This window comes from Schistocerca gregaria, chromosome 3 (genome assembly GCF_023897955.1).
Source record: "Schistocerca gregaria isolate iqSchGreg1 chromosome 3, iqSchGreg1.2, whole genome shotgun sequence".
Taxonomy (NCBI): domain Eukaryota; kingdom Metazoa; phylum Arthropoda; class Insecta; order Orthoptera; family Acrididae; genus Schistocerca; species Schistocerca gregaria.
Genome location: NC_064922.1, coordinates 855,556,069 through 855,572,384, shown reverse-complemented (window position 1 = coordinate 855,572,384; position 16,316 = coordinate 855,556,069). Strand labels below are relative to the sequence as shown.

Sequence of the window (16,316 nt, the reverse complement as noted above, 5' to 3'; positions counted from 1 at the left end):
AACATGGAATGCTAAATCTTCGCTAACTATCGGAGCGATAGAGCAGAGCGTGGTTACTCACCCAGGTCTTCCCAGCAACAACCCCGATACCGTCTCCCTCGTCCGGGTCCACACAGCATGGCCGCAAGGACTCAGAGATACCGCATATGGTTATTTGCCAACCTAACGAGCGCTAATGACGCGAGTGGAGCTTATGCCTCTCTGGTCCAGTGCAGTCGCGCTCTACTAGATTCGAGGTTGGCTACACTTCCACTATGCCTATAGCACACCCACCACCGACATCTCACGCATACCTCATCATACGTTCGCATTCACACTTTGCAGACAATTACCATACCTAATATTAAAATGATCGTCTATATTTAACTAAACCTATCTTACTAATTATCATCAGGCTCTTCCCTAGGTGTCGGAAGGGCACTCAGGTGTCTTTAGTTGTGGGGTCGAGCCATGTAGCGGCTTACATGTAGCCGTTACACCCTTCTCAGCCAAAGTTAGATTTAACCTTGAGTAGTGAGATCATCCTTTCTCCTAGTGTTGTAGCCATGTACACTGCTATTACTTTTGAATTCGTTCGGCTTGTTAATAACAAATTTCATAAGTGAATATATATATATATATATATATATATATATATATATATATATATATTGTGAGGCTACAGTGAAGATTTCTAGCTCTTTAAATAAGTGTCTGCAGGACGATCTTGGATGAGCTCCAGTAATTATTCTGATTACACGCTTTTGTGCAATGAACACTCTTTTACTCAATGATGAGTTACCCCAGAATATTATGTCAAACGAAAGCAGGGAATGAAAATAGGCGTGGTAAGCTAATTTACTCAACACAAGGGAGTCATCATCTTCAAACCTTGTTCCACGAAGAGAGTCTTTCAGTTTCCCATAGAGATGATATTCACATGGAGCCAGGTCAAGTGTTGTCAGTGTTGTCCATCCGAGTTTTGTGATCGCTTCCATGGTTTTTTGACTGACATGTGGCCGTGCATTGTCATGCAACAGCAAAACATCTTACTTTTGCCGATGTGGTCGAACACGACTCAGTCGAGCTTGAAGTTTCTTCAGTGTCATCACATATGCATCAGAATTTATGATGGTTCCACTTGGCATGATGTCCACAAGCAAGAGTCCTTCGGAATGGAAAAACACTGTAGCCATAACTTTCCCAGCAGAAGGTGTGGTTTTGAATTTTTTTTTTCTTGGGTGAATTTGCATGATGCCACTCCATTGATTGCCTCTTCGTCTCTGGTGAAAAATGATGGAGTCATGTTTCATTACCTGTCACTATTCTTCCAAGAAATTCATCTCCATCATTCTCGTACTGTTCCAAAAGTTCGGTGCATACCGTTTTCCTTGTTTCTTTGTGAGCCACTGTCAACATCCTGGAAACCCACCTGCCTCAAACCTTTTTTAACGCCAACACTTCCAGTATTCTTCAAACACTTCCTTCCCCTATCCCAACGTAGTGTGACAATTTGTTCACTGTGATGCATCTGTGAGCAGTCACCAATTCGTTAATTCTCTGCACATTGTCTCGAGTGTGTGCACTACGAGGCCTGCCGCTGCGAGGACAATCTTCAATATTGTCGCGCCCGCTTTCATCACGTAACCTGCTTGCCCACTGACTAACTGTACTGCGATCGACAGCAGCATCTCCATACATCTTTTTGAACCTCTTGTGGATGTTTTCCACTGTCTCGTTTCCACAGCACAGGAACTGTGTGACAGCACGTTGCTTCTGACGAACGTCAATTGTAGCAGCCATCTTGAAGCCATGCTGTGACTACACCACTCACTTGAACAGGTTGAACTAAGTTTGAAAACAAGCGGGAAGGATGTATCTACACACTGTAGAACTTTCACATATGCAGAATTAAAACTGTATTTTGACAAAACATGTGTGCATTTCTTTTGGAGTGACCCTCGTAAAACAGTATAGTGTGTGAAAAAAAGAAAGAGATAGAGAAGGAGAGAATATGCAATGCTATTTCAGTCATTACAGTATCGAGTCAGATTTACAAGGAACTTGGCAGTATGAGCAGACTTACGAGTATGACGTTGTAGCCCCCTCTGCCCTGGACGAATACAGTGATTCAGTTTGGAAAGGCGTCCTAAAGCCGTTGTATTCTCTCCTGAGACAAACTGGCCGACAACTGCTGTAACTGGAAGCTGGGACTAGGAGACCTGACGTTCGAAATGGTCCTACATTCATTCTGTCTGTTACAAATTTGGGTGGTCTCGTTGGGGTACCTCAGTAGACATGTGCCGTATGTGTATGAGCATTGTCCCTTTGGAAAATGGCAACGCAGTATGTCGTACCAGAGGCGACAAGTGGGTACACAGGATGTCGGTGACCTACTGTTGTGCCCTCAGAGTTCCTTCAACCACCACTAGCCGTGACCTGATGTCATACCGGATGCCTCCCCACACCATGATTCCAGCAATAACTCGGCTGTGCCTCTGTAGAATGCTGGAAGAACGGTCCCTTCCCAGGTCGCCAACATACTCGCCGAGGTATTTGAGCGCCGAGCTCAGTGTGACTGCATTCCTGAGCAGTCTGTGCTGTGGCGGAATCCCAGTCACAGCACTGCCCCACATTCTGCCCTTTGTGTTGTGCTGCTGGGTGATTCCCAAGCCTATATGATCTGCAGATAGTCTCTGACAAATAATGCGGTACGAAGCAGAAAGCTGGAGGGAATCCATTACTCCTTCTCAGATGTAAGGCACAATTTGAGGGTATTGAAGTGTGTTTGGTGCATAATTCGCGATCCTCCATTTTGGTAGTCAGAGTCGTTCGAAGACTGAAGTGAACTTACCTAAAATTAAATGAAGCGAATAAATTCCATTAGTTTCTCTGGAAATATCAGTGTTGTATTTTTGAGTCACCTTTCTCGTATTGACTAAACATGAAGACCACTGACGGATTAGATCTTAGCTGCGCGGGGTAGCTGCGCGGTCTAGGGCGCCTTGTCACAGCTCGCGCGGCTTCCCCCGTCGGAGGTTCGAGCCCTCCCTCGGGCATGGGTGTGCGTGTGTTGTCCTCGGCGTAAGTTTAAGTTAGATTAAGTAGTGTGTAAGCCTAGGGACCGATAACCTCAGAGGTTTCGTCCAATAGGAACTTACCACAAATTTCCAAAAATGTTACGCCGTAGACCTCATCCGAGTAACTGGCTGGTGCCTACGAGGCATTACTAGGAACGACCTCTGACTGTGTGACACGTGGTCACCGTGTCGACAACCCTTCCAGGCCGCTATTGCCACTACATGAAACCTCATGGTGCTACTTCTTCTTCGTTCAAGCAGCTCCTCATTTGGCCTAATGAGGCTGGATAGATCCTGTTATAAAAAAAAAAGTTCAAATGTGTGTGAAACTTATGGGACTTAACTGCTAAGGTCGTCAGTCCCTAAGCTTACACCCACATTATCCTAAGGACAAACACCCACACCCACGGCCGAGGGAGGACTCGAACCTCCTCCGGGACCAGCCGCGCAGTCCCCGACTGCAGCGCCTGAGACCGCTCGGCTAATCCCGCGTGGCATCCTGTTACAGATTTCCCTGTGTCGTACAAAATAATCTGATGAGGTGCTGGGAATCGCACACCCGTCCTTCCGCACTGAAGGCAGCAACACTAGCCTTTTTTCCAATTTTTCTGTCTCTCTGTTTCTTGGTCGTTATTTACTTATCAGTTCCATGCTCGGGATGAAGTCCTTTAACCACCACTAGCCATGCGTGACCAGGTGTCATACGGGATGTCTCCTCACACCACGATGCCAGCAATAACGCCTCTGTGCCGCTGCAAAATGTTGGAAAAACGGCACCTTCCTCAGGTCGCCAACATACTCGCCGACGATAGTCGTCTGGGGTAGTGCTGAACAGTAATTTGAGCGCTGAGCTCAGTGTGACTGCATTTCTCAGCAGTCTGTGTGTGTGTGTGTGTTTTTTTTTTTTTTATGTCCCTCATCGAACACGCTGAGCTACCAATGCCATTGGTCTACAGAGGGCTCTTTCCCTTATTGACTTTCAACAGTCGTTGTTGAGAGCTTCGGTGAAAGCCGCTGGGAGCCAGCTGGAGGCGATATTACGAACCGCCAGCAGTGCGCAGTTCCCAAACCAGTTGTGGGATTCGGGAATCCTTCTGAAAGCAGTTATCCAGCTAGAGAGCTGGGGCTGAAAGAACCGTGCGGGGCGGGTCAAAGCAAGGCTGGCTCTTCCTATTTGTACTGCTCCTGTAAGCTCACCAGTGCAGAAAATTAACCTGGGACCGCCAGTAAACGCTTCCGAGTCATTATACGGTGCAATACGTGGTGTGTTTTGTCACGCGGACCACGCCTTGCGAAGCCAGCGCAGTTACTAACAGTGGCCCATACCGAGAAGTACTCGAGACCACGGACACCCTGAAGACTGACGAAAGAAATCCATCCTCAGGGAAAGTGACATGCAGTTGTAACCTCCCAACAGTTTATTTCCATAACCTCCCAATAAAAATGTGACTAGCCTGTCAATAAAGTTGTGACTCATATATAACCGTTCAATAATTAACTGACTGCGAATCTAAACTGGTAAATCTGGACGTCAGCAATGCTACGTCGTGGTCCTGAAAGGTCATTCTGAATAAACTGGAGAGTCTTACCTCAATTATGTCGCCAGATAACGCGTATTTATTTGCCCCTATATGAAATATTCTGGCACGGCCCAGTAGAATGCTGACAAATAGATTTTGTTATGGATAAAAAAACTGATTTTTCTTTACGGTAACTGCCATGACTATGGACAGGAGAAATTAGTAAAAACTTTAAATTCATATGAATAACTTTCAAAAGTTATCTTTATAAGAAAGATTATTATTGAAAAATTATTGAAAATTATTTAAATGTGACTTTGATGTAACAATAGTACAAAATGAATTGTTGCACATTACATATGAGCACGGCAATAAATAATAATAATTTTTGCTTTTGCCTTATATCACATCGCTCAGGTATCACCATCGTTCTCCACGACCGGCCTTGGTAATTCCATACAAGACACAAGTGCTCTCTGTGAGCTGTACAACTAGAGAACTGCTCTCTAAGAGCGACCTGACCCAACCGCCCGACTGCAAGTTAATACTACTACTACTGCCGACACTGCTCTCTGGTCTGCGATTCTATTGTAGCTTACATATCGCAGGCAGCGCGTGAGCAATCCACCGAAGTTACATCTGCTTGAGTGCGCTAGCAATAAATTCCCTAGTCATGGACCTCTTACACAGTCTTCTGGGATAGGCAAGGAGTGGTTTTATGTAGACTGAAGCAGCATACAAAAATTTGTTCCAAAACCGGAAATCGAACCCAGGAGAAAAATTTTTGTTCGCCGCTTCAGTCTACGTACATAAAATCATATCTATATGATGAAATTGTGTCATTTCATCTGTGTAAGTACCTGCACCTGGATTTAGGCTGTATTCCCCATTTACGTTCAATGCACACGTTCATAGTGTTCAAATGTGTGTGAATTCTTAAAGGACCAAACTGCCCTAAGCCTACACACTACTTAGCCTAAGTTAAACTAACTCACTCCAAGGACAACACACACACACCCGTGCCCGAGGGAGGACTCGAACCTCCGACAGTGGGAAGCCGCGCGGTCCGTGACAAGACGCCCTAAACCGAGCTGCTACCACGCGCGGCCTCGATGCACAGGTGCTATTCCAAAAGACGGAGAGCCTCGGCAGTTCAGTTCGTGTATAAGGGGGAATTTAAAGTAGACTGGGCCGGAAGTGAGGAATGGGGTCGAGAAGGGAGGCGTGCAGGGTAATAGTGCAGGCTTAGTGGCTAACGCACCTGCCTACTGAGCAGGAATCCCAGGTTCGATTCCTGGCCTTGGCACAAATTTTGGCTCGCTGCTTCAGTCAACACACGTAAAATCATATCTGTAGGAGACCAGCAAAGTCTCTGAAATTGTATCATTTCATTTGTATAAGGTGTCGTTGTTTCGGGTGGCTTGGAGCCTGGAAACGTCACAGCAGACGTGAATGATGTACGAGAGGTAGCGTGTACTGCTTTTCAGGAGTAGTGAACAGGATGTGCGAGTCCAATGAAGACACTGTCTTTGCTGTTGAGCTACCATCCTTGATGCTGAACAGTGCCTTGAGCCACACATCCTTGAATATTGGAAAAACCTGCGTTTCAGGACAAAGTTCTGTTATCCAAGATGGTGGCGATGACATCAATCAAGATGACGACCAAAAAAATGGCGCGAAGTTGAAATTCCAACATGATAGTGCATCACATCCCGATTATCTCTACTAAGCAAAGAAAATGGCGGGAAAAAAGGGCTTATCTTTATTGTTTAAGCAATTTCAAGCACATGTGTTCTCCAATGGGTCTGGACTCCAACTGGCTTAGTTCATATCTGCGCCAGCAGAGGGCGCCACTGTGATGTCAGATCACGACGCAAGTACCGTCATTGAAGATGGCTGCACCCAGTGTATCCACCACGAGCTTCAGAGCCCAACTGACTTAGTTCATATGGCGGCCACCAGAGAACGCTACCGTGACGTTGGTTGATGACACAAGATCGTCCACAATCTCTCGTGCCACGCCACCGTCCCGCGGGTGGGCTCTTGAATGACGGTACTTGCGTCGTGATCTGACATCAGAGTGGCGCCCTCTGCTGGCGCAGATATGAACTAAGCCAGTTGGAGTCCAGACCCATTGGAGAACACATGTGCTCGAAATTGCTTAAACAATAAAGATAAGTCCTTTTTCTTTGCTTAGTAGAGATAATCGGGATGTGATGCATTATCATGTTGGAATTTGAACTTCGCGCTATTTTTTTTTTTGGGTTGGGGGGGGGGGGGGGGTGGCACTTTCCCGACAAAATTCAAACTTCCCACGATAATCCGCCATCTTGATTGACGTCATCGTCACCATCTTGGATAACAGTACTTTGTCCTGCAGGGGGTTCCAATACTTCTGGTCGTGACTTACAAAGATGTAATTGGGTGTACAGTTGAACGTCGGTTGTGATGCCTCAGACATGAACTTAATCTACCACGTTTATCGCAAATTTGTAGGAGAAGACTCCGGTGGGCGTCTACATGAAACGAAAACCATCACCAAATGGAAATTTCTAAGGACCTGCTGGGCCAATACGATGCTGAAGGTCCCAGTTTTCTGAACACGGTCATCCCTGGAGGTGCCACGAGCCATTACGAACTGAATCCGAAAGACAGTCTGTGGAGCGGCGACAAGCAAATTCTCCAACAAAGAAGCCATCTGCAAGCAAAGTGATGTGCACCACCTTCTGAGACACGCGGAGTGCTGCTCTTTCGGACGTCTTGGAACCTGAAGTAACTGCTGCGCTTGAGCCCTCCTACACGGTCCCTAAGTTGTACGTGCTATCCGCCTAGCAGCTTGGCACCTCAGTGATGAAAGCGGAGCTATAAAGGACTGCGCTCCGTACGGAAAGTCCAAATACAGTGACAGCATTAATGAACTAGCAATGGTGGCAGAGTTGATTAATGACCAAAGAAAAATTCGTATAGTTGACTCGGCGTCAGTTTATCCCAGACTGCAGGCAACGCTTTTGCCATCTTTCAACTACGAAGTTCAAACGGAAACAATAGCTGTTTACAGAGCTCCGGGAACACAGAGGCGTTGCTATAGAGACGTTTACAAAAAATGTTCAAATGTGTGTGAAATCTTATGGGACTTAAGTGCTAAGGTCATCAGTCCCTAAGCTTACACACTACTTAACCTAAATTATCCTAAGGACACACACAGACACACTCATGCCCGAGGAAGGACTCGAACCTCCGCCGGGACGAGCCGCACAGTCCATGACTGCAGCGCCTTAGACCGCGCGGCAGAGACGTTCACAAAATCGCATAACGTGATTGGTTGCAGTAGGCACGTGGAGATGCTGTGTCCAACCCAGTGCAACTCTCAGCGACTCGACTGCAGCGGATGTTCACAGGATGTTCTTGAGGATAAAGCGCCCCCTACCCCACTACTACTGAGACAACAGGAAAAGCGTCGTCCAAAAATTTCAAAATAATATTTATTTATCGAATAGATATACACACACAAACACATCTAACAATACTTAGAAGTAAATATATAGAGGCTTTCTTTCCGCCTTGTTTTTTTCTCCCAGTAAGCACGAAGCCCTATTGTTCTCAATAAATTCTTCATTTGTATGGCCATATTGTACGTAGTTGCTTTACAATTCTCGAGGATATTTTCGTTCTGTCGTTGCAACTACAAAAAATGCGGTTTTTTTTCGCCAGACGCGTTTCGCTTTATTGCGGTAAAGCATCATCGGTGGTCTGCAACCAAGTTATTTACTTTTTGATTAGCTGTAAGATCGAAAAATAGTTCGTTAATAATATGCCATAAGTAACGACCAGCATATCGTTAACGAGCTGTTTTTTATCTTAAAGCAAATCAAAATGTAAATAACTTAATTACAGGCCACACATGATGCTTTTCCTCAATAAAGCGAAAGGCATCCGGTGAAAAAACGCGTATTTTTTGTAGTTGCAACGACAGAACGAAAATACCGTCAACTATTGTTTTCCATCACCAGAATTGACTTATTCACTGCGGGTCTATATTCATCTCCATTATGGGAAAACACTCGCAGGAAAAAAGCCAAGTGTTCATGTAGCTATTTCAATGTGTTTGAAAACAAAGCCGTCAATACAACGAACATTAAGAAGACACAAAAGCACAAAAATCACGCGTCTAGCATGAGTAATCGCAGGGTAAATAGGTCAGTAGCAGATGTTTGCAGAGGATCCTACAGTCCTTTTAAACCAGGCCAGGAGCTCAGTACTCTGACATGGTATTTTTTAACACTTTTTTTTCTGGCAGAAGTGCTCTTGCTGCTTGTGAAATATAGCGCAGATAGTTTTCTAATCACAGAGTAATGAGTTCGACAACGTTTGCTCTACTTCAGGGCGCGCTACTTGCTGTGGCTCTCTGCAACGAAAGTAAATATTACCTAGTACAGGAACTTCATTTTTTGATGACTAAAAGTCTACATCTGTGGTATAGGATTTATTTTTAAATTTTCTATGCCAATCGATTCTGCCAGGTACCTGAATTTCCAACCGTCTACAAGAGTATCAGTAATGAAAGAAACTTACGCAACAGTAATCAGCTAGTAGTACGATTAAAAAATTAAACTATTTTTTTAATTTCAAAACATTGTTGTTGCTTTCTGTCGAGGTGATAATTAAAATCTGATGACTATCTCGCTACCCTTCCTGAAGTTTTACTGTAGCCATTGTACTGAAATGGACGAAAGCAATGGGGAGTAGGCATTAGGAGTGATGTAAAATGGAATGGTCATGTAAAGTTGATCGTCGGTAAAGCAGGTGCCAGACTGAGATTCATTGGAAGAATCCTAAGGAAATGCAATCCGAAAACAAAGGAAGGAGGTTACAGTACGTTTGTTCGCCCACTGCTTGAATACTGCTCAGCAGTGTGGGATCCGCACCAGATAGAGTTGATAGTAGAGATAGAGAAGATCCAACGGAGAGCAGCGCGCTTCGTTACAGGATCATTTAGTAATCGCGAAAGCGTTACGGAGATGATAGATAAACTCCAGTGGAAGACTCTGCAGGAGAGACCCTCAGTAGCTCGGTACTGGAATATAAGGGAGAACCGATAGAGGTACTCAGGGTACCCTCCGCCACACGCCGTCAGGTGGCTTGCGGAGTATAGGTGTAGATGTAGAACAATCATTAGTTTGGTGTGTGATGTAGTTACTCGATACACATTCGCGTAGCAGTATGACATGTGGCACTAGCATAACACGAGACCAAATCTTCTCGCCAGCAGCATCATCGCGTACTGGAAGCCGATCAGCAGTGAGACGTATCGAGTGACTGAGGTTGCTAGGCTACAAACATACCGTACCGTAAGCTCCCTCTTCGCCGGAGTGAATGGAAAATGGTTCAAATGGCTCTGAGCTCTATGGGACTTAACATCTGAGGTCATCAGTCCCCTAGACTTAAAACTACTTAAACCTAACTAACGTATCACACACATCCTTGCCCGAGGCAGGATTCGAACCTGCGACAGTCGCGGTCACGCGGTTCCAGACTGAAGCGTCTAAAACTTCTCGGCCTAACCGGCCGGCGGAGTGAATGTAGCGAACACATTACTGAGCACTCGCGGGCGACTCGCCAGTCTCCACTAACATGGACTTGTATCTGCGAACCAGCGTTGACACTAGAGGCAACGGAAAACAACTCGACATAACGCTACGTTGTTGTATTTTGGCGCTAACAATAATCGATGGGCACACAGGATACAGCACTATTTAACCACTATCCCAAAGTCTGAAACTCAGAGAAGATTATTCTGTATTCCGAGCGCACTGTTCTTGACGAAATAAGAAAAACCCCGTAGGAAAGGAAGATTTTTTGTTCCTCAGTTTGTAGGAAAACATGAAATACCTGGAGACAGTGCACTAAACACCGAACTTCAGCATCAGCTCTCCTCGGCATTACTCCAGTATTTTACACGAATCTCCGTTAACGGTGTCGTTGGCTTCTCATTACTGTCGAAGAGGAAGTTTGAAAGCAGAGTGGTAATTACCGACGACGAACACAAAGAAAGGCCAGCATTTACATTCTGGTTATTAGCAGCTGGAGGCATTACGTTAGCATAACTTACACATGTTGTTGGGGCGATGTATATATATTTTTTGAAAGCCAAGATCTTGATTCCAATTACTTGTTTCGACAGAATCGTGCTGTCATCTCCAGATTAGCATTACGCATTGCGCATATGTTCACATACATGTTTCATCGAAAAATATATAAATGACAAACCATGTGGAGTTTTTTTTATGTATTGACACTTTGTTCTCAAAATGTCGACGACACGTGTATGTGAAGATATACGCAAAGTGTAACTTCAATCTGAAGATGCAGCACGATTCTGTCGAAACTAGTAATTTGAATGAAGTTCTTAAAATCAAGCGATCTTGGCTTTCGCATTATAGTAGCTTCTGATTGTTGCTGTCACATGTGCAAAGCAGTTCTAGGATCTTATTAAAGTGCGTATAAGGAAGATAATATCAATAATATATGATAAATGACAAGTCAAATATGCATACGACATAATATACAGGTTACTCGATAAAATGTGGTGTCCAGTTTGTTAGAGGGTAGCTAGCGCAATCCCGCGTAAACCATATTTATTTGTGATGAAAAATATCTAGAATAACAGTGGTACGTGAGACATGTGTTTACAGAGAATGATCAGATCTCTCGTATATTATTAACTAGCTGAGTACCGGGCATTGCCCGGCTATGTGTTTATCCTAGTCTCCTGTTAGTGTAACTCCTGCTTCCCCTTCAGCTATGCACCACCTCCTCTCCCTCGTCTATCTCCTTCCCCCCTCTTTACCAAACTTACCCTCTCCCCTATCTACCCCTCTCTCCGTCCCCTTCTCTATCCATCTCCTCCCCCACCTCCTTGTCCATCTCCTGGTTCCTCCCTCTGTCAGTCCATCTCCACGTTATCACTCCTACCCCAGTAGATCACTGGTTCTCACACCCAAAGTATTTCTTTCAGATACTAAATAGTATGTGTATCAATATTGTTTGAAATCTATAGGTTTAGGAGGAGCTTTAACAGCCGTAGCTTTCCCCATGTATGCACATGCCACACATATTTCACATTTATTTGTCGTATATCACAAATATTTGTACATATAATTCACCTGTGTCTCTAGCGAATTGTATCCTGCAGATTTGTTTTCTCACAACTCAGTTTGTATGACGTCATATCTCCTGAATGATGTGTCGTACAATGATATAAGTTTCTAATTAAATTCCGCGGCATATGTAGACACTGTCTGCGGATAGACTTAGTAGCAAAGAAGTACTTAATTTAACCGTCATGCATGATGCGATAGTTTTTCACGAATCTCGATGTTTATGAAGTCATATTTCCTGAACTGTGTGTCGTACAGTGTTGTAATTTTGTAGTTACTTTTCGTGGTATATGTATTGTCTGCAAAATGTGTCGCGAATGCAGTCAGTAGCAAAGAAGTAATAAATTAAAACGTTATACCTGGCGCGGCAGTTTTACTGCATGAACAGTGAAAATGCAGTAAGTGATTTTTTTTTTCTTTCATCATTTTGCGGGGGTCATCAGCGAGAAAAATTTCCGTAAAGGGATTGAAATTATGTGTAAAGTTTGTTGCAAGTTATTAAATGTTCTGATTCTCAAACACTGAATGAATTTCTTTTTCACACCCCACCCCCACCCCCTGTGATAGATAGGTGTTTCTTGCCCCCAGAGAGATTCTTTCCAGATAGTAAATGATATGGAAACCATGTTGGTTAAAATCGGTCCAGTGGGTTAGGAGGAGATATGGAACATACATAGCCATGTACATCCATTTTAACAATAAGTATGGATTTCATCCAGCACAGCAGATACATATTCCCAATTGTTTACTTATAAGGAAATATATTTTGGTTTTCCTTTTTAATAAAAAATGATAAACCTTGGCTTATTTACTCCTTTCCCGCCTGATTCAAGCATCTAATGAATTTATTTACTTTTTCACATCCTCAGTAGGACCTTTGAGTGCATGAGCAATTTTCTACCAGCCGTATTTGTTTGTCCTCCGGAATTTTTGCTGTGGATCTCCTAGATACCAGAAGCTTGTATGTTATCTAATATTTTTCCATCAGCAACATTACATTCACTTCGAACCACTGCATCTCTCACGCAACTCACGTCTACAACAACAAAAATAGATAAGGTAGCAGACGTAAGGTTTCTGTAATGCTAGCACCGAAACAGTGAGGACGAGAACTTCCTTAGATGGTTCGCTAAAAGACCGACAAGCAGCGGAACACGGTCGAACGCAAGGGAATACGCACCGAACACAGTGGACTGCCGTTTGCTCATGCACGCCTAGCGTTTGCAGCGGACAGGATTGTCGTTCGCTGTTATACGTTCGCTTCGTTGTTAAGGGTTCTTTCAAAAAGCTTAGGTGTAGAAGGTGCTTTACACGGTTCTGCCTTGACGTGCGTGTTTTTCCGTCGTTTCAGGGAACTTTGTTTTAAGAGGCAGCCCAAAAGTGTGACAACCTTCGTGACATGTCCGCAGGTGTCGTACTCGTGCTGGAACTCCAGCGCGGAGGTCCTGGAGTACATGAGCAAGCGGCGCTGGGACCGCTCGCAGGACGGCTTCCTGCGGCTGTGGGCCGAGTTCCAGCAGGCCGCGCTGGAGGCGCTGGACGCGGCGCGGGGCTCCAGCGACGTGCCCGCCATCCTCTGGAGCTCGCACCTCACGCGGCCTGGAAACATCGAGCGCTTCCTCAACAGCTCCAGGTACCGTGCCGCTAACTGTCCGGGTGCTGGAAAAGTCACACCAGCAGTTGGCATATCGAGTCGGCTCTGTTCGTCGGTGATATGGAGACCGACATGGCTCACTGCCTGCCAACTTGTTGCTCAGTTAACGCCTGATCCAGGGCGCCACACGGTGTAACTCAGTCAAAAACAGCTGCTAAAAATGGCTGCACGGGTGTGCTCCTAGATTGCACACTGTTGATTCTCAAACCGCTTTACGTTCATTCTAATAATTAGCTCTAGGATCGCTACCTAAATAAGGTAAGATCTTTGAAAATAACTGTTATATTTCTAGATAATTCTTCTGGACAAAAAGTACAGCATCCATAAGACATAGTCAGATGTCAATATAACATCATACACTATGTGAGCAAAAAAGTATCCGGACACCTGGATGAAAATGACTTATAGGTTTGTGGGGCCGTCTATAGGTAATCCTGGAATTCAGTATGGTGTTGGCCCACCCTTAGCCTTGATGACAGCTTCCATTCTCGCAAGTATATGTTGAGTCATGTGCTGGAAGGTTTCTTGGTGAATGGCAGCCCATTCTTCACGGAGTGCCGCACTGAGGAGAGGTATCGATGTCGGTCTTTGGGGCCTGCCACGAAGTCGGCGTTCCAAAACATCTCAAAGGTGTTCTGCTGGATTCAGGTCAGGACTCTGTGTAGGCCAATCCGTTACAGGGATGTTAATGTCGTGTAACCACTCCACCACAGGGCGTACATTATGAACAGGTGCTTGATCGTGTTGAAAGATGCAACCGTCATCCCCGAATTGCTCTTCAACAGTGGGAAACAAGAAGGTACTTAAAACATCAGTGTAGGCCTGTGCTGTGATAGTGCCACGCAAAATAACAAAGGGTGCAAGCCCGCTCCATAAAAAACAGGACCACACTATAACACCAACGCCTCCGAATTTTAGTGTTGGCACTACACACGCTGACCGAGCGAGGTGGCGCAGTGGTTAGACACTGGACTCGCATTCGGGAGGACGACGGTACAATCCCGCGTCCGGCCATCCTGATTTAGGTTTTCCGTGATTTCCCTAAATCACTCCAGGCAAATTCTGGGATGGTTCCTCTAAAAGGACACGGCCGACTTCCTTCCCCATCCTTCCCTAATCCGATGAGACCGATGACCACGCTGTCTGGTCTCCTTCCCCAAACAACCAACCAGCCAACCAACTACACACGCTGACAGAAAACGTTCACCGGGCATTCGCAGTACCCACATCCTTCCATCGGATCGCCTCACTGTGTACCGTGATTCGTCACTCCACACAACGCTTCTCCACTGTTCAATCGTCCAATGTTTACGCTCCTTACACAAAGCGAGGCGTCGTTTGGCATTTACCGGCGTGATGTGTGGCTTATGAGCAGCCGCTCGACCATGAAATTCGAGTCTTCTCACCTCCCGCCTAACTTTCTTAGTACTTGCAGTGAATCTTGATGCAGTTTTGAATTCTTGTGTGATGGTCTGGATAGATGTCTGCGTATTACACATTACGACCCTCTTCAATTGTTGGCGGCCACTGTTCAACAGACAAGGTCGGCCTGTATGCTTTTGTACTGTACGTGTACCTTCAAGTTTCCACTTCACTCTCTGGTCGGAAACAGTGGTCCTAATGATGTTTAGGAGTGTGGAAATCTCGGCTACAGACGTATGACGCAAGTGACACGCAATCACCTGACCACGTTCGAAGTACGCGAGTTCCGCGGAGGGCCCCATTCTGCTCTCTCAAATGTCTAATGACTACTGAGGTCGCTGATATGGAGTACCCGGCAGTAAGTGGAAGCACAATGCACCTAATATGAAAAACGTATATTTTTAGGGGTGTCGGTATACTTTTTACCACATAGAGTACATGTACACACCATCGACGGATTATAAATGATTATGGAGTTACAATTCTATGTGACAGGTAGAATGGCCATCAGACTGCATTAGCTTTTTCCAGCATCAGTGTTGTCGCGGGTCTGCTTCTGGTATATAATGGGCGTGAACAGCGTCAGATGGTGAGTAATGGCTGTGACGGACAGGGAGATGGCACGTACTCGTGCGAGACAAAGGTGTCAGCACGTGACAGAGTTTGAGAGACGTCTCACTGTGGGACTCCGTTTGGCCGCCTGGTCGCATCGTGCAGTATCCAGATTTGTGGGGCATTCAGATGTGGCAGTGAGCCGATGTTTGATGGCATGGGAGCTTGACCCCTCGCATATTCGTCGTCAGGGTTACGGGGGAGAATCACCGTCTTGTGTGCACCGAGCACGACGTAACCCCTTCACATCTGCATGTCCATAATTCTACAGTAGATTAACGTCTGCGATATAGGTCTACAGAGTGAACCCTCAACTCCACCGACAAAATTCCGGAAGTTATTCGTGGACATTTTCTGAGTATGAGACCTGAGTTTCTGCCTGCGTTTACAGCCTTCAGATAACTTACGGGAATGCAGCCGGCTGACGACGTCGACGACCGCTGATGTTTCGACAGAAGCAAACCCTGCCATTTCCAAAAGGTTCAAATGACTCTGAGCACTATGGGACTTAGCATCTGAGGTCATCAGTCCCCTAGAACTTAGCACTACTTAAACCGAAGGACATCGCACACATCCATGCCCGAGGCAGGATTCGAACATGCGACCGTAGCGGTCGCGCGGTTCCAGACTGAAGCGCCTAGATCCGCTCGGCCACACCGGCCGGCCTGCCAATTCCAAGGCAAAGCTGCAACAAGTGAGCGCTGTGCAAGGGAATTAAAAATCTTGTTTTGCAGAGGAACTCCGGAAGGATAACACAAGCGTACACTGTAAACACAGGCACCGTCACACAAACCAACTTGTAGATAGTTAAATCAATAATAAATTGGTGAGGTAGCATTAGCTCCGTTCCTTCTTTTTTGTGACAAGAGAGAGAGAGCGCACGCGCTGGATT

At 45.5% G+C, this 16,316-nt stretch overlaps 1 protein-coding gene across 1 annotated transcript in view; it reads left to right on the top strand.

The window, feature by feature from the left end:
• LOC126354818 (chitooligosaccharidolytic beta-N-acetylglucosaminidase-like) overlaps positions 1–16,316 on the top strand; it is a 283,179-nt gene that overhangs the window by 235,863 nt on the left and 31,000 nt on the right. The window contains exon 7 of the mRNA XM_050004757.1: positions 13,146–13,369. Coding sequence (XP_049860714.1) covers positions 13,146–13,369 — 224 coding nt within the window. The remainder of the gene's footprint in view (positions 1–13,145; positions 13,370–16,316) is intronic.